This window comes from Gavialis gangeticus, unplaced genomic scaffold (assembly GCF_001723915.1).
Source record: "Gavialis gangeticus isolate Ggan-Ray unplaced genomic scaffold, GavGan_comp1, whole genome shotgun sequence".
NCBI classification, from domain to species: domain Eukaryota; kingdom Metazoa; phylum Chordata; order Crocodylia; family Gavialidae; genus Gavialis; species Gavialis gangeticus.
This window is the reverse complement of record NW_017729025.1, coordinates 53,409,665-53,427,827: the sequence shown is the minus strand read 5'-3', so window position 1 is coordinate 53,427,827 and position 18,163 is coordinate 53,409,665. Positions and strand designations below refer to the sequence as shown.

The window sequence follows — 18,163 nt, the reverse complement described above, 5'->3', positions numbered from 1 at the left end:
GGGGGGGGGGCAGGGGCACAAGCAGGGCATCCTGCCACATACCCCTTGCCCTCATTTTGTTTTTCTGCCATGCCAGCACCCAGCACCTTCCAAGGTAGGCATTGTGGTGTTTTTCGGCACTCCAACCAAAAAACATTGCCTACCCCTGCACTAGTCAGCCTCAAAATACAGACAAGAGAGGGACCTAAGTTCCATGAGGCGCCTAGCTCTCACATGTAGTGGCAAAAGATACCTGTATATACTCCTGCAGGCAATTTTCAACAGCCTCAAGGATTTCAAGACATCAAAGGCCATCAAAAGGCTCAGCCTTTTAGTTCCACACAAGGTAATTTTCCTTCTATGACACATAATGCTGATTCACTGTCACCTTGGGCAAGTCACAATCCTTCTCAGTGGCCAATAGAGGCCCACAACAGTCAAGATGGTTTTGGTGAGACCACTAGACTAACGCCTTCAAGCTCACGGAGTAAAGATAACAAATAACTTATTTATTTTTAAGTACCTCTTAAGTTCTCCTTCTATTGCCATCATATGGGCAATTACCACCTTGATCACTTTACTATCCACTGTACCCATTCCACATGTACTGATAGCTGGTCTACCTTTAGAGTGTGGCCCATCATTATACAGCCCTCCTTATTCTCTTTCATTGGAAACACTTGGCATAATGTGGGTGCAGGGCATTGGAGTGGAGTTTCTCTCACTGGAAACACTTAACATAATGTGGGTAGTGCTAATCAAAACATTTTGCAAAGGTGGACTGTTTCCAAAAAGTCTTCCTTGGAAAGATTTTTGGTCCACAGAACAGAGGAGGCAAGAGAAAGAAAGTCTGGTTGGGACAATGGCTTGGGACGCAGAAAACCTGTGTTTAAGCATCCATTCTACTTGACTGGAGGGAACTGGGATGGAAAACTTTTCTGATTTGGACCGAGTTGGGACTTAAATATAGTTCCCCAAAACCCAAGTTTGTAGTCTGACAATCAGACCACAGAGTGGGGACTGACACTCACACTCACCCAGGGGCAGATCCAGGATTTCTCAAAGGAGGGTGGAGGAGCAGCGGTCTGCGTTGCAGAGGTGGCTGCAACCCCTGGCTCCCAGCCTCCTTTACCCCCACCAGTGAGGGCAGACTTTTTAAAGACCCTAAAACAGGTGAAAATTCTCCCTCCCTTACCCTTCCTGCTCAGGACCACCCCCTCTCCTCCCACCTTTCCTTTTCTTCCCCTCCCCCACCATTCCCCTGCCTGTCCCTGCTACTTTTTCCACTGCTCCAGGACAGCAAAGCTCAAGAGCATGCAGAGCTGAGTGGAGGCTGGGTTCAGCTGGGGAGGGAAAGGGGCAGAGTAAGGGAAGAGTAGTTTCTTCTATCCTGCTGGGAGCAGGCACTGGGAGGGGGAACCCACCATCTATCCCTGCTGCCATTGTTCCCAGCTGAGCCCAGCACCCACCAGTGGGCAGAAACAGCTCTAGCGCTTTTCTGCTGCTGGAAGAGCAAGAAAGGCAGGTGGGGAAGGGAAGAGCATGCCTTTGAGCAGGAGGGAGGATTTTCACCAGCTTTAGGGACCTGAAAAAGTACCCAGAGGCTCCCGTGGTGTGGTACAATCCAAAATGAGGGTATAGGCACACCACTGCACCCCCTCTGGATAGGTCCCTGCCTTGCCCTCCCCTCTGCCCTCCTTCCCCACCCTTCCTGTTTGTAATGAAAAAGAACCATAGTTCAAACTTGGCTCCAGTACAGAATGAAATTAATGTCTGAAAATCAGTAGTTGCCACAAAATAAAACTGTTATCCTTTGGTCAACTCCAAGCACAGGTTCTACTGAAAAAGAAACTTTGTTTTCTGTAAAAAGGCACCTACACCCTCTGACATAATCTAATTAGTGGCACCAAAGGGACAGTTATATATTTAAAGTACTAGCCTAGGATGAAGTCAGGGCTCTTGTCCCAGCTCTTCTAATGGCTTGTGTTATGGCTTTGTACGTTGTCACTTTCCCCACCTATTAAAAGGGTATAAATATGTTGAATAATATGGAGAAAGGGGAGCTGCTGATCTTATAATTATGGTAATTTCTGCAAAGCAGGACAGGACCACTGAGTTAGTTGCTATTTCTCACTATTTAAAAGTATACATGAAGAACCTACCACATGCACTATCAGCTTTAAATAATCTATATGCATCTATCCACAATGGGGTTGCAACACAGTTTGGCACTGGCAACATGTTAAAACATAGTCCAACTGTTAATTTGACCTGGGTGCTCTGCACACACAGACCATCTAAGAATGATACTTTAGTCCAGGCAGAGTCTTTAGTCTAAGACATGGCTTCTGACTTCTAACACTAAAACGTTACCAGAGGGGAAAAAAAAAGTCAAGAGAGTTAAAATAGTGATTCCCAATTCAAAGGGCAGGGGATAATTTTCCTCCTATGATAAGGAAGAAAACTAAGAGAAACATGCTTGAGAAATACCTTTTATTTAATATTGCAAAATGAACAGCAAACAGAGCCATGTAAAGGGAAAGAGGCAGCAGGATGAGGCAGAACACTCGTGCCAGCAAGTGTTTTCCAAACATGATCTGTAACAGAAACAGTTCAGATTAACTGCAGCCACTGCAGGAATGCCCCTGAATGGGACTGCAAAGCACATCTCTCTCGCAGGTTACTCTTCACACAGAGCACTGGGAACATAAAAGCTGAGCAGTTCCTTGGCAGGCTGCAAGATTTCTACCAACAAAGATTTTTTTAGGAAAGAATATGAGGTGCTAGTTCAGGAAATCACTGGATTTCCAAAAAACATTACCTGCAAACAGACAAAAATCAGTTCCACAGCTAATACAGAGATAAATTATTTGTGCTGATAGGCTTTTTCATTACTAGTGCTTTTGCTGATAATGGTTGCCAAATGTTTAATTATTCAGCAAGCGCCTCTCTTCTGTCGTCAGTGGATTTCTTTACACATTCTAAGACTTGGAGCTCTCCTTCTTTGCTGCCAGGAGCACAAATGAAATCACTCTGCAGCCATCTGCTGGCAGAAAGCTTACACATGATGGATTTGTTCCATTTTAAATACAATTAACTGACTCTATGCGCAAGAAGCACTTCCCTGGAGCTGAAACACCGCAGCTTTGCAGCCCATATCAATTCACATTAATCAGAGAAAACAAATCACATGGGGGCGGGGGGGCCAGGAAACAGCATTTATGAAACTTAAAAGGACAAAACCAGCAAGGGGAAGAAAATAAATTTCTGAGCTTCAGAAACAGGCTGGGATAAGAAGAGAATTAAACATTTTTTTCCAAAAGTGTGCTTCTGAACAAGCTACCAGATCTTAAGCAGGGTATAAAAACTGCGTCAGAGGACAAGATACCAGATTTCACAGCTCTAAGCACTAGGTTCAAGATTTTAATCCATAGCACCTAACATGTTTTTTTGTGAAATGATTCTACTGGCAATTTACCTGAACCCCAAAAACTAAACTAAATTTGTACAAAATGAAGCAATCTAGGACTGCCTTCACCTTCAGTGCATCAGGATAAGCTATGGAGACTGCAAGTCACAGCATAACCCTGCAGATAAGCCACAGGATCATGCTGCAGCACTTAGATTTTTAGTCTGTGCAGGTTGCATCATTGTACTGAAAATTAAGACAGCATCAAGTTGTTTCATTATAAGCAAATTAGATTCTGCAAATTAGGAACATCTAGGTCTTATGTTTTCTTTAGAAGGCCATGTTGTAGGATTCTGGACCACCTACGGACATGTTTGATATATATTTGCAGCCTAGAGTGAAATAAAATGTACCCAGCTCAAAAGGTCAGTTTCCTCTGGTAAACAACGGCAGTGCTTCCAATACACTCCCGTAGCATTACATCCCACCAATATATAGCTTTTAAACCCACAAAATGACAATCTATGCATTATAACTTTCATTTCTAGTTACCATCTGGCACTGAAGCACCTAAAATAGCAGCAAAGTTCTGGTACTAACCTGTTTTCATGAATATTAAAAGCAGGGAAGTCGATAAAGAAAAAAGAACTAACAAAAAGAAAAGTTTACAATACTCACCAGTGGCAGGCTGAGGTCCCCCAGCAAATCCCACAGATCAGAGATCGTGTTCAGTCCAACCAAGATCACTACAAAGAGGCCAACAAACTTCACCCCCATCGCACCAGCAAGGTTCACCCCAGTCAGACTCAGCCAGAACCACCAAGGGAGAGAGAAAGGCCTGCACAACAGATGGAGCAGGTCACTGGTGAGACAGTAGCTATGAGCACAAAGAACAGCATACTGAAAAAACAAAGGACACCATCTGCTTGCTCAGAGCAGGCCCTGGGCCTCTGCACAACCTGTGACAGCAGCCATCTCTTCCACTTCTCAGGAATCACTCACTGGTTTTATTTTCATGTGTGCAAAGAGACTATTGCCAATGCCTAGAAACCCCTATGTCTCCTCTTCATAGAATAGGATTCAAATCCGAGGCTATAACCTGACATAACTGTTTGGAGCTAGGCCCAAGCCTCTTATGTATGGGACTGAGAAGAATACAAAGATTCTTCTTCTCCGAGCTGCCATAGACACTCAAAGAACTAAGCAGTGTAGGATAAGATAAAGTGTGCATAGAAAGATGCCAGAAAGATGTGGGGGCAGAATATCTTCCTATGTGTAGCCAGCAACAAAGGTACAGTGCTGCACATGCAGCACTTGGGGGCAGTGACAACTTCCAGTCGCTGTTATGTGCAATTGTGTTTGCGCAGAGCAGCTGCTTTTTATTGCCTCCCTTCAGGTAGTGCCTAGGGTGGTGTGAGAATGCCCAGTGCTGTTCCACTGCTGGTACCACCCTTGCTATGGTACTGTGTACAGCACAAAGTTAATTAGCACAAAGGGGGGAAAAAACAAAAAGTTATAAGAAGACTAAAATCAAATATGAGAGAAGACATGAAAAAGGTGGATGAAAGCCTTTTAACCCTCTACCACTGACTCTCTGCCTCTGGGTGTCTACGCTGTCCTTCAACCACAAGCTACACTAGCAACTAACCAGAAGGCAGTGGCCATTCACATTTATGTAAAATAAAGCAGAGTTTCACCTCCCTGAATAAAGAGACATGGGAACATGTCAGGTTTCAGCATATAGTGCTGCATCTTGAGCCGGTCAGATGCAACACTGGGTAGTGGGTAGGAGAGTCTGTAGTCTCTACAGGTCATAGCTCCTTTGTTATAGATGAAGATGGCTGCACACAGCATTACATGGCTTCACAAGTCATGTTTCAGCCATGCCTACCACAGTCACACCAAGGCTGGCACAGTTGATCATGCAGCACGTTTGATACAGTGCAAAAGGCCATGAATTAGTGTATCTTTCCTTTACTGGACCAACTATATAGTTAGGAAAGGTATTGGTCAGGTCACCTGAGGAAGGTACCAGATGCTCAAAACTGTGTCCATCAGTTCTCTCAACTACGCAGTTTGTTCAGTAAAAGATATCAAAAAAAGCCTTGGCTCTTGGACATTTCCTGGACCATCACAGCTACAGCACTCCAACCCTACTACAGCTTTCTACACTTTCATATCATCTGATTCTGGTTCTATTGTGTGAAAGTGTCCTGTGTGGCCCCATCATACAAAAGCTTTCCAGCATCCCCCAAAATGCCCTGTATAAACAAAATCACACTGTTTGAATCTGCATCCATCAATCTGCCTGGAAATTTTATCAGATTCATTCAGAAATCTCATAAACATACTTCCAAAAAAAATTCAAGGGAACCAACTCCTGTAAGTTATACTATTGACATTTCAGCCAGAAGGATTTTATAAGTGTCAATGGACTTGTGAAGAAGCAGAGCTCCCTTGATCTGGCACTGATGAAAGTAAAGCAAGATGATGTATCAAAACTCTTATTATTATTAGAGAGCAAAGCAGGTGGAAAAAACTGCTCTCATCTTTCACTGAGCTGACCTGAGCACATGATAACCCCCAACTGGTTTCTTTTCATGTTATATGGGGTTCAATAGTCTCATTTTTACTTTCAAACCTCCTACACAGCTGCATACCATCAACAGTCCTGTTAATATTTCTCTCATCACAAATTCTAGTCAGTCCTCTCTCCTAAATCTTTCTGTCTCATGGCCTTGATTTTTTCTATTGTCATAAACAACCGTGTTCAAAATAATCTTTTATTCCTGTCATGGGCCGAATAACCTTCCTTCATTCCCCTTCTACTCATTTGTCCCACTTAGCCCTGCTACAGCATCCCAAACTCAGGCATCACATACTCCCACTGTTAAGATTGAGCCCTGTTCTGTTCAAATTCAACTAAATTCTTTTGAGTTGGCATCTTCTCTCTTTGTCCAAGCATGAAGGGACAAACATCTATAGTATACTCAAAAAAAAAAAATCACCATCTTACCGATCTGCACAGGAGTTACATTTGACCATACTCAGCACAGCTGCCATGATGAAAAACATCAAAATCGGATCAAGCAGAATATACTGGGACAGTGTAATGCAACCTGTATCTGAAAAAAGACACACCAAGAGATGCCTCAGTTACAAAGCTAACCTACAGCTTAGTAAATCAATTAGCTTACTTAGTCAAGAGCAATACTGGAAATGGAAACAAGGCTTTTTCCAAATGATATTACACAGAGCTGTGAACTGCCAAGCAGGAAATATGGTATGAATGGAAATGTTATAGTAAGCAGCAATCTTTCTGCAAAGCCAATATTGAAATCACACACCAGCACAACACCAGGGGATGCTGTGAAGCTCAGAAGACCATCTTTCAGCTAATACAAAAATGAAATTAAAAACCATGGCATGAGTGGAGGATATTAAAAACCCTGTGTTGTGTTTGCAGGCATTAGTGTGTTAATACCAACATCCTGGAGAAGCCCTGATTCAGGTAATTTCATTTTGTCTGTTTAAATCCTTCATTGTATTTTTGATTCTACACAGAATCTTTATTCACTTCCTACCTTCAATTGTAACACACTGTTAAACAGCTGCTATATCTCTTATCAGAGATGCATTTAGGTGGTCGACAAAGTTCAATATCTATCCTGTATGCAGTTTTTAAAATTAAGTTTAAATATGTTCCACTGCTTAAGTGAGAAACACCACAGAACTACTTATAAATTAGATCAGGCTGTGAAATGCTCTGGGAGCACTCTGAATTAAAAGCCCTATACAGAAGCCAGTTATTCAGCTCCTAGAAGAGACGCATTGTCTACAATCTCTCAACAGTGTCTCCTTGTGGACAGATGACCTGAGACTCCAGAAAGGAAAGTATCTGAGCAGTCAACCTGCCCTCAGGATGGCTTCTACGACAGTTATTCCTTCCTCCCCAGCTGAACTGTTCAGAGTTCTCCAGGTGGACACATGAACTCTTACCAAAAATCAGGATGAAAGCTGACAGCAATGCTGCTGGCAATGACTTGGACAGTTCCAGCACTGTGAGGTAGACAAAGGGAACCAGGCAGGAACCAAGGAATGCACAGAACTGCATTGAAAGAAGGGAAAGAGAGAAATGTTGGGCTTCTCAAAAGGTGAAAGTGAACACACTTGCCAAACTAATGATGTTATCAATGTCAATTGTACAAACAGTTCAACACTTACAGATGCTAGTAACAAAGTTTATTTTCTTGTTTCTTTCTAGATATAATAAACCACCTATATAAGCAACTTACAAGTAGCTTCATGACTCATTCAGAATCAGTGCATCCTAATTTCATCCTGGCCAGATGACTGAATAGGGAACTTGAAGGTGAAACGTGGGTTTCACCTCACCACCCGACTGGACATGACAACATGATGCTGGACAGAGGTGGTGCCTATTCTATCCAACAAATTCCAGGACCAATCTATTGAGACAGATGAGGTGCGAGAGTGAAAATATAGCAAGTACCAGTAAAAATCCCCCATCTTCAAACTCTGAAGGAACATAACAGTCTGAACTGAGGAGCCAAAAATAAGGAAGGAAACTTGCATTTCCCCCAAAAGAAGAGTGCTTTCCTTCAATGATTTGTTTTCACTTTTGAGCTGATGGTCAGGCTCTGGCCTATATATTCTTACCCCTCTCATGCCGATGTAGTTATGCTGCTCATATCTGTCCCCAGGTTTTTGGAAAGGAAATGTGCCATCATACCCACTCAGATAGCCAGCAAGTCCTATTAGCATCTGCAAGCAAAAGAAAAAAAAACATGGTGAGTGAAACCACCTCAGAAGAAGGGGTTTCACTCCAGCTGCAAGGAAGATGCCCATGACATCCCAGATATACCCAGCTACTATCTGATTACTGTTTGGACACTTTGGGAACAGCATTTATGTTGGGACTATACAAATGATCCGATAGGCACGATAATAATCTTGGCCAGCTGTCAGAGGCAGATCCAGGATTTTATGAAAGGGGATGCAGAAGCAGCAACCGGCACTGCAGGGGCGCCTGCACCTCTGCTCCCAGACCTGCCCCCCATCCAAGGGAGCTGCAGTCAGAGACTTTTTTAAGTTGCCAAAGCAGGTTATAATTCCACACCTTCCCCTCCCTACTCATACTCTCCTCCCTTCCCCATACCTACTGCTGCCACTATCTCTGCTGTACCAGGGCTGAGGGGAGCTCCAGAGCCAGTCCAGCAGCACTACACAAGGGCAGGTTCAGCCCAGGACATCAGTGGTGCTGGGCAGCTTCACCATCCCAGCAGCTGCTCCTGGGCTGGCAGGGAACACCTGGGGAGAACCAGGCAGGGGAACCCACCTGCCCACTACCACTGCTCTCCTGGGCTGAGCCCAGCACCCACACAGCCCAGCTGGTGCAGGACAGGAGCTTCTCTTGTCCCTGGGACAGCAGGAACAATAGCAGTCAGGAGAACAGAAGGGAAGGGAGCAGGGAGGAGAAGAGAAGGGATGTCCCTCTGAGCATGGAGAAGGGAGGCAGGAATTCTTACTTTATTTGGGAACTTTGATTCAGGGATGGCTACAGTAGAGGGCTGCAGTATATTTATTTGGTTAGTTCTAAACAAACTTAAAAAAATCTCCAGCTACTGCTCCTGCTGTGTGACCAGAAAGGGGGGTGCAGCTGTGCCACCACACCACTCTGGATCTGCCCCTGTCAGTGGTGCTCAACCATGGCAATTCATACTGCCACCACTCTCCTACCACCAAATTTTTGGACCCCTGGGTAGAGTCCTGGACCGGATGACATGGCCCCATGGGCAAGAGATTGAGCACCACTGAGGTAGGCTCATAAGATCCCCTCATCTGACAAGCGGGAAGCTTTCCCAGTTGAGGTAGGGACTTAAACCATTAATAGCTGCCGAACTTAAGTTTGCAATAAAAAAAATGTTGTAGCTCTTATGTAACCAACCCCTGAAGCAAAATTCCTGAGCTTGCAAACAGCAGCATTCATAGTGTTATCAAGTAGCAATAAAGTGAAATTAACATGATGACAGTCAGTTTCATGGAAGCTATTATGCTGCCTGCAGGAAAAACTGAAATGGACAACAACCACATTTTTAGGAAGGATTGAAATGTTAGATCTCCATTCTGAGTGTATTCAACCCCAATTATGTACAAACTGTTATGTGCACCACTGAAGACTCTGAAATGGGTTCTGACCTTAATAAGGTGTTTGGCTGCAGAATAGTAACTAGCCTATGCACTTATAGATACTCACCTAATTCCTATCCTCATCCACCAACAAAATGTATCTTTTCTTAAATGAATATTTTAAGAATGAACCAAGTAATAAGTATGTTCAACTGGCCTCTAGATTACATTGCTCAAAAAACAGAGTACTGCTTATTAGTTGACAGGGCACTTTATTCAGGTTGACGCTAGTTAAACCACTTGATCTGCAAGTACTTGGCAAACACACATAAGCACACCCAAAGCCCACTCATGCATCTTTTAGCATCGTACTCTCCCTCAGAACAAATAAGGCCTTCCCAACACCCAACTTTTAGCAGTCTGCTGACTCTACCATTTTGGGCATTTCCCATAAAGAAAAAAAGCACTGGACACATCCTTAGCAGGTGGCCAGATGTTCTGAGGTTCCTGCTAGACTGACATCAAACAGAACACAGAAACTGATCCTCCTCCCATCTTTTGACCTGAAGGGAGAGACAGGCTTTGCTTCAGCTGCTCCAATGACTCCTATATGGAAGATCTGAAAAGGGCTGTTCACCTTCCCCAGGGGTGGGTGGACATCAAAGAAGAAGGTCCGGTTAATGTAGTAACTTCCCATCTTGCCAAAATGAGTTTCATCCCAACTAGAAAAAGAACAGAAAGATGTGCTCAGGAAGTGAAGGTAACCCAACACCCAGAGATGTCTTCTACTAGTGGCTAAATATTGTTATCTCTAAACTAGACTGGCAACACTCTGTACATGGGAGCACACAGTAAACCCAAAAATAAACTGAAACTGGTGGAAAACATGTTAAGATTACTTATTTAATAAGTTCTCTCACCATAAATATGGCATAAATTCTGTGCAATGTTCTTCACAAATACGACATCCAAGACCTGCCTAGTCTTTCAAAAGCTTAAAGGTTTTTTGGCCTTTTACTAACAGGCTGCCCACATGAGATACAGCACCCTTCCAGTACCATATTGACACAGTAGAGAGCAGCAGAAAGTGCCCAGTATGAGTCCACTCAATCTATAAGAGAGTGTTTGCCATGCAGATTTCTCAGTATTGGAAGCCCCCTCATCAGGAGGGTTATGTGGTCCTTCCAGGCTTTCAGCAAAGCTCCGTAGTACAAGCCCAGGGATGGGGTGGCTTTGGAAATTAGGTTTCTGAAGGGGAACATGACGAGTCAAAAATGTTGATCTGCAATTCACTTGTTGACTGGTTTGCATAACAGAAACGAAAATGTGCTGCTGCTGCCATTTAATTTTTCTAATGATTGTTGCAATGTATTTTTATTAACTGGAAAGGCACCTGCAGCCCAGGAGTCATCTTTATACTGTTATATTTATGCTAGTAGAGGGTAACAAGTGTCAGAGTATAGCAGGAGTGGGCAATTATTTCAGGCGGAGGGCCACTTACCCAGTTTTGGCAAGCTGTTGAGGGCCACGTGGGTAGCCCCACCCCTTGACAGGTGCCCCGGCCTCCGGGCTGTCCAGTGCACGGCCTCCGGGCAGGCAGCAGCAGCAAACACTGCCTGGCGCGGCAAGCTGGGGAAGCCACAGCTGCTGCTGCCACAGAGCAGCCCTGACAGGCGAGCCTGGAGACAGCGCAGGGTGCAGGCCGGCAGCGGGGGCAGGTTACAAGCTGGTGCTAAGCACAGGGGAAGGGGGTGGGAAGTAGCCCCTCCCCTGCCCTGGGGCCAGAGCCCCACACTGCAGCCGCTCACAGCCTGCCTGGGGCTGCCTGTGCCTGCTCTGGACAGCCTGGTGTGAGCTGTGAGCGGCTGCAGTGGGGAGTGCCGGCTACGGGGCAGGGGAGGGGCCATTTTTCCCCACACTCAGGTTTTCCCCAGGGTCCGGCCCCCAACTTACCTGAGTTTCTGGCATGGGGGTAGCCAAGTGGTCCCAGGCAAGAAGACTGGGGGGGCGGAGGGGCTGCCAGGCTTCCCCTGGGTCCTACTACCCCTGATTCTTGTCATTTTTTACATGAACCAAAGACAGATAAATATTAATTTTCTTAATTTTTTTAGGGGCCCCACGGGTCAGATAGAACGGCCTTGCGGGCCAGATCTGGCCCCTGGGCTGTATTTTGCCTACCCCTGCACTATAGCCATGATGTCCAGGAAATCTGCAAGAGGCCAGAATTTTGGTGGGTGACGTCTTTTACTGCACCAACAGCACGGTTGGGACAGACTAAGACGAGCTGCTCTACGACAGGTACTGCAATACCCAAGGGCATAAGCCTATCCTAACGGTACAGCGAGTCTGACAGAAAACATCACCCACTAAAGCCCTTGCCTAAAAATGCAGCACATCAATTCACCACAGGGAAGTTACACCGGATGCAGGCCCAGCCCCTAGGTTAGGCCTCGCACCTCAGCTCTGTGCATTCGCCTCATCTGCCCAGGTGCAAGTCACAGTGGTGGGGATTGCTGCCTTGGGCCATGCACTGCACCATGGCACCAGACAATGCAGCTGGCAGCTAACAAGAGGGAAGGCCAAGCCTGCCCAGGCGACCAGGGTGGGCATGTGCAAAAGGCTCCCAGAAGCCACAAGGCCAGGCAGAGCCCTCTTCCCCTTTCCCGCCAAGCACATAGCCAACCACGCAGCAGCTGCGGTCCCCAGGGCATAACGCACTGCCGGGGGACTGGGCAGAATAGCCCAGTAGCACCGCCAGGCCTAGCCCCGCCCCCCGCGGGGCCGAAGATTGGCAGAGGCATCCGCCAATCCACCTCGACGCTCCGCCCACAACCCCAGGCCCCGCCCCCTCGAACTTGGTCTACCCCGAACAGCCGCCCCATTGCCATAGCAATGAGGTGCCTCACCAGACGTGCGGCGGCTGCGGCAGGCGGTAGAAACGGGAGGCGAAGCCCAGGACGGTGACGAAGACCAGCGCGGCCCAGCCCCCGCCCACATCGCCTAGGGCGGCTAAAGCGGGCGCGGGCTCAGGGCAGCGGCTGTGCCCCTCGGCCGGCACGCGGGACTCCCGCTGCCTCAGCGCTTCGCAGCGCGGGCCCGGGTCGGCCTGGCCGCCCCGTAGCGCCCGCGGCATCCGCGACTCCACCTCAGGCCCTAGCCGGGCTCCCCCTTGCGCGGCACCACGGGAAACAGAGTCCACCCCGCAAGTCATCACGGGAGACGGCGTCGCAGGGCATGCTGGGGGATGAGTGCCTGGGCTCATCGCGGGGCATCGGGAGACTCCGCGCATGAGCGGAGAGCACCTCGTGCAAACGCCGGAGAGCTGAAGTTGGCCTGATCTGACGTCACCCGCTGCCTGGAAACCCCTGCGGGGGCGGGGGCTGCCGCGCACATTTGTTTCCCAGCAAAAAGAAAGCAGGAACTTTGCCACGGCCACGTGGCTGCGGGGAGATGGAAGCAAAAGCAAAAATGAGGTTATTGGAACTGCAAAACACTGGGTGAAAGCATTGAGCGATGTGGGGCCTTGAGACCTGTTGTCATCAGAGAAATGTGGCTCTCCCTCAGGCTCCCACAGCCTTGAGCATCTTCACCGAGCCTTCACCGACAATTATTTCCCCACCCGAGCTGATGTTTCACCAGAAGTTATTTCTATGCCCAGGCTGATGTTTTTTAGCTAGAGTTAAAAGCTGTCTGCTGATCTGTCAGCTAGGAGCAAAGTTACCTGGATGGCTGATAGCAGAATTGTAAAAAGAAAGGTCCGCTTAATTAGTGGAACATCAAGACAATTAAAGGAGAGAGCAGTTAACACCTGTCCAGTGCAGAGGTGAGGAGGAGTCAGGAAGATGATAATGAGCAGGGATCTAGGTTTTCTCTGATTTTAAATAGATTCCCAGTTTTCAGGTTAAACCTGCTCCCCCCCCCCAAAATCCACATTTTTCTATGATCAAAATGAAACACTAGTTTGTGTGTGTATGTGGACTTTGGATACCTTTTCTTAACCCAAAAATTGGGGACTTTTTTAAATCAAAGAAAACCAGGATCCCTGTTAATGAGCCATGGACTCAAATGACTCCCTCACTGCTGCCTGAATAGAAATGCTCCTGCCCCTCCTGGGAAGTTTGGTTGTAAACTCTGAGTGGAGTACAAATCAATGGAGGATGCACCTGCACTGTAGATCCCACCCCAGGCACATCCAGGCAAGGATGGATGTTTGTTTCCCCAGGGACAAGTAGCAGTGCACACCTTGTGCTGCTGCTCCTTGTCCCTGGGGAACACCCATACCACGTGTGCTCTGGCACATGGCAGTTACCCCAGTGGGGTAGGGGATGCTGGGGCCAGCAACTGTGCTGGCCCCAGCAGCCTTATCTGGGGTCCTCCTGGGACTGCATCTGCAGCAAAGAAGCCTTGCCAGCAGCTGAAGCATGCCTTCAGCTGGCCAGGCTCCAGTTTTGGGCAGTGTGCACTGCCACACTTTTTTTGGCATGGGCTTTTTTGACCCCTGGGGTCAAGAAAATGCCCGCACTGCAAGGCAGCAGTTCACGGAACACCTGCATGCATGGTGTGTGGTGCCACAGACAGGTCTGCACATACTGCACATCCACACTCATCTGGACACAGGCCCTCTGCGCAAACGTGAGTTACAATATAACCTCAGCGATAAAGGTTGTAGCCATGTTGGTCTAAGAAAGCAAGCAGTCAGTGTGCTAGAGGCAGTATCTTTTATTAGACCAACTAGACAGTTGAGAAATTAAATGTTTTCTTTATTTGCAAGCTTTCAGGCACACATGCCCATCCTCAGGTATAGGTGAATGCAAAGACTGTAAAATTTGCCCCAGGTAGAAATGAAAATTTGTATCTCACAGAGTTAGAAAGTGGAGTAAGATCAATTCCAAACAGGAATCCACAGCATCAAAACCATCCTGCCCTGCTGCGGGCTTTCCCAGTTCTCTGCAAGGGAAAAATTGCCCTAGTGTTTTTCTGTAGTTAAAAATAATACTGAAAATAAGTTGGTATTTTTGGGAGAGGAGGAGGGGCTTGACCTGATCCGGGGTGCCTCAAGTCTAAATAAGGTTAAAAACCACTGCTTTAGGAGAGCCGATGCTTACAGCTGTCAGAGAGAATCCTACAAGGGCGATGCAGCAGGTCAGACCTGCCTCTAACAGCAGCCCAGGCAGAGCCTGCCTGGTTTTACACTTGCACTTGGGTGGAACGGATCGATGTTGTTTCTTGGGCTGCGAGCAAAAAGGATGGTTTAAGTTTACAGTCTGCACTGAAGCTACAGAAGGAAAACAAGTCAGTGCATAGGAGAGATTGAAAACCTTTCCCTCCATTAATAAACCATCAAATGTAATCTTTGGGAAAGCGCTGTCCCATACAGGGTCCAACGACCTGAGGAAGCAGCTGAAACTACTCTTGCCAGAATCCCTGCAACACCCACAATAGGGCGGTAGCTTCCTCTCAGTGAGACTGGCAGCATTAGCAGACCTATAGAGAGGAAGGAAAGGAGAGAAGATTAGCCAATGTCGTATTAGCATCCAGGCAGCTGCAGATCCCTCCCTAGCGAAGAAAGAGTGGGGCTGGCAACGCAAGATGAGTGCAGCTCTGGTGAAGGTATTTACTCCAGGGGTGGAGAGCCACAACAGTGCAAGACTTCTTTTCAGCTAGGGGCTACCTGAGTCAGTGTAGGAGGGGCTTCATTCCAAACTGAGCATTTGTAAAAGCTACTGGCAAGTCTAGAAGTTCAAGGGAGGCAGGCTAGAAATGGTGAGCCATTGATTCAGTCTAAATAGTCCTGCAAGGTACAGCCCATGCATCTGTACAGTCTCATTGCCTGCACTGGAGATTTGCATAAGGGTTGGGGTCTATCCACACACAACAGCTACGAAGATCAGAGCCTATATCAGCATCTGATGTTTACATGTCTCTAGAACAGGAACAAATGCAGCTTAATATAAGGACAGCTGGAGGATGGAGAAAATGTTTGAAGCGATCCAGTTCTGTTTTGGCCTCTACATAGAGCAGGGGTGGGCAAAAGATGGCCCGCCACGCCATTCTATCTGGCCCACGGGACCGCTAAAAAATTTAGAAAATTAATATATATCTGCCCCTTGCTGCCTGTCATGCGGCCCTAGATGACTTGCCAAAACTTAGTAAGTGTCCCTCCACCCAAAATAATTGCCCACCCCTGACAGAGGCTCCTAAGGCTTCTATGACCCTGGCACCTGTTCCTGCCCAGGGCAGGGGGTTAGACCTGACGATTTGTTTAGGTCCCTTCCGACCCTAAGCACTATGATACTATGAAGGGTGATGGCAAATTTACAGGGGGGAAAGAGGAGGAGGGTAAGATGTTTGGATCAGTATTTATAGCAGCATGTACTGTAAAGGAAATGGAACTAAAGTTATCTTATCACAAGCAGCATCCTGTTTAGCCAGCTTTAACAGTGGGACCCTCTGCCGCTGCTATTGCCCATGTACTGAGCAGTCAAGAGCAGAGTAGTTTGCCCTGTTCTTGGTTATGATGCTAAATTATAAACCAGCAAACCACAGGTGGTGAGTTTAAGAAAGGGTTTCCCCTTGGGTGCACCTTATAGGAACATTCTTCCCGTAGTTCCAAGATAGCTATTGTAGCTTGGGCTATCATCTTCAGGTAATGAATGCCTACAGGGAAGTTATAGTGCAAGGGCCTAAGTAAATAGAGTGAAAGGGGCCTGGTATATGCTGGTATAGGTAGAGGCTAAGCAGAGGTGACATTTGGAGAAAAGGTTATGGAGACATGCTGACTATGGAAGCCACAGAGCCTAGGAAACAGTGCTCCATCTTGAGCTAAGAAGTTCTTACTGGGTGCATCTACATGTGCACTTTACTGCAGTTGACAAATCTGCTCTGGAGTAAAGCTTCATAGTCTATATGTGTGCCCATATTAGGGTACAGTAAATTAATTAACTCTTCCATAGGATAGTACTGCCCAGAACAAATACTATCCTATGGCAGGGTATTTACATGTGCTCAAACACAAGTGTGGACTGTGACGGGCTAGCTGGGGCACGAGTGTGCTACAGTGTGGGGGCTGCCTGCTGGCTAGTCCTGCACTGTAGCACCCTTATGCCCCATACAGCCCCTCCACCACCTGATGCCACCATCAAGCTGGGAGCTGACCCCCAGACCTCCTGCTCCGGGTCAGTTGCTCCAAGGCTCAGCATCTTCACATGTGCCTGGGACCAACATGACTCAAATTGCTTAGATCCCAAGCACATGTAGGGATGCTGTGCCTGGGAGCAGCTGTCTTTGAAGCACACTAATTTCATGTGTAGGTGCACCCACTGAGATTTAAAATGGCCCACTCAACACTAGAAGCTGTATTCTTTGTGCCTTTGTTAGATAGGTCCTTCTGCATTCTGATTCGTAACTAATAGGGCTTTCAGTCGGGCAAATGGGACTTTGTGATTACTGACCAGTGAAATGAGCTCCCAGGTACAAGTGCTACCAGGATCAGTTGGTAGTGCTTTGTTTTGATAGATTCTTCCAGCTGGATAAGTTTGAAGTTTGCAGGCATCTGTAAATTGGGCCTTCCAGCCTCTTTGTGAAGTTCCCATTTTGCATTAAAAGGTCATGTCCTTAGGCACTCTGGGGCCCAGTACCAGAGCTAGGCTTAGAACACAAGAGTCCTTACTCCCATTCCTCTACCCTGGTCTTGGTTTCTCCATTCCCACCCCTCTCTGCTCAAGAATAGGAAGAAAACTTGGAATCAAAGGTTCAAGGTTCTTCTCAGTGAAGGAGCTGAGGATTCTCCACGGTCTTTATTTGGAATCTGGTTGCACTTCTGCATATCCAGCTTGTGACTGGGAGGACTTATTTCTGGGATGTCCCATCACCTGTCCTCTCCCTGTGCGGACCAATTCCACGGTCTTTCTCCCCACTCTGGAAAGCAGTGCTGAGTAGAATTAGCACTAATTCAAGAGTCAAATTATCCCTGAGGTTAAAGTAAGTGTGACGCCTTTCTACTCCACCATGGAGGATTGGAAGATCCACTTTGAATCTGGAGTAAGCATATCTATTTTTGTGCTGAACGCAAAAGAGGGGGAAAAAACAAACTCCCATAGGTAATTAGACTAGATAAGCCAAGAAGCAGCCCCAAACCTCCATTAAACCCTTAGCCCCCAAACTAATCTGCCTCTATAACCGAACTGGAAATGCCTGCACCTTGTGCTAAGAACGGATTGACCTCAAGGGCATGTCTACCTTGCCTCCTTGTTGCTTCGGGGAGCACTGCCTTGAAGCAGGTATTGCCTGCTGGCTCTGTGCAGGCCAGATCCCCAGAATGAGTCGCTCTGGTTGTTTGGAGTAGCCCTGAGCACGTGCCAATAAGCACACCCAGGACAGAACGTAAGAGTTGTGGTAGGACATGCTCAGGACAATGCTAAGGGGACTACATGGCCTTATTTTAGTGCTCCCAGGCACAGTATGGAAGTGGTATAGCCCTGTGGTGCTTTTGTCACCCACTGGTGGAGAAGACATTCCAGAGCTGCATACCTATGACAGAGACCCTGCTTTCAACCATTCTGTGGTTGCATGAGGTTATCAACAGGAGCCACCTGCTTCCTCATTATCCCATTTCTTCTCTCCTCT

General features: G+C 46.9%; 2 protein-coding genes and 1 long non-coding RNA gene across 4 annotated transcripts in view; 1 reads left to right on the top strand and 2 right to left on the bottom strand.

Annotated features, from left to right (window-relative positions):
• POMT2 (protein O-mannosyltransferase 2) overlaps positions 1–12,842 on the bottom strand; it is a 46,827-nt gene extending 33,985 nt beyond the window's left edge. The window contains exons 1-7 of the mRNA XM_019518749.1: positions 12,445–12,842; positions 10,176–10,260; positions 8,069–8,173; positions 7,388–7,496; positions 6,405–6,513; positions 4,067–4,226; positions 2,470–2,576 (exon numbers count right to left, since the gene is read on the bottom strand). Of these exons, the coding sequence (XP_019374294.1) occupies positions 2,470–2,576; positions 4,067–4,226; positions 6,405–6,513; positions 7,388–7,496; positions 8,069–8,173; positions 10,176–10,260; positions 12,445–12,827 (1,058 nt within the window). The 5' untranslated portion in view covers positions 12,828–12,842. The remainder of the gene's footprint in view (positions 1–2,469; positions 2,577–4,066; positions 4,227–6,404; positions 6,514–7,387; positions 7,497–8,068; positions 8,174–10,175; positions 10,261–12,444) is intronic.
• A 1,918-nt stretch (positions 12,843–14,760) lies between these two features.
• LOC109298584 overlaps positions 14,761–18,163 on the bottom strand; it is a 5,059-nt gene continuing 1,656 nt past the window's right edge. Inside the window, exon 2 of the long non-coding RNA XR_002097656.1 lies at positions 14,761–15,022. This is a non-coding gene — a long non-coding RNA (uncharacterized LOC109298584). The remainder of the gene's footprint in view (positions 15,023–18,163) is intronic.
• The window catches only part of GSTZ1 (glutathione S-transferase zeta 1), a 14,997-nt gene continuing 11,946 nt past the window's right edge, over positions 15,113–18,163 (top strand). Inside the window, exon 1 of one of the 2 annotated variants that reach the window (XM_019518746.1) lies at positions 15,113–15,148. In XM_019518746.1, coding sequence (XP_019374291.1) covers positions 15,128–15,148 — 21 coding nt within the window. In that variant the 5' untranslated portion in view covers positions 15,113–15,127. Of the gene's footprint in view, positions 15,149–15,283; positions 15,302–18,163 lie in introns of those variants that run through there. The other variant, XM_019518747.1, reaches the window with a different exon arrangement.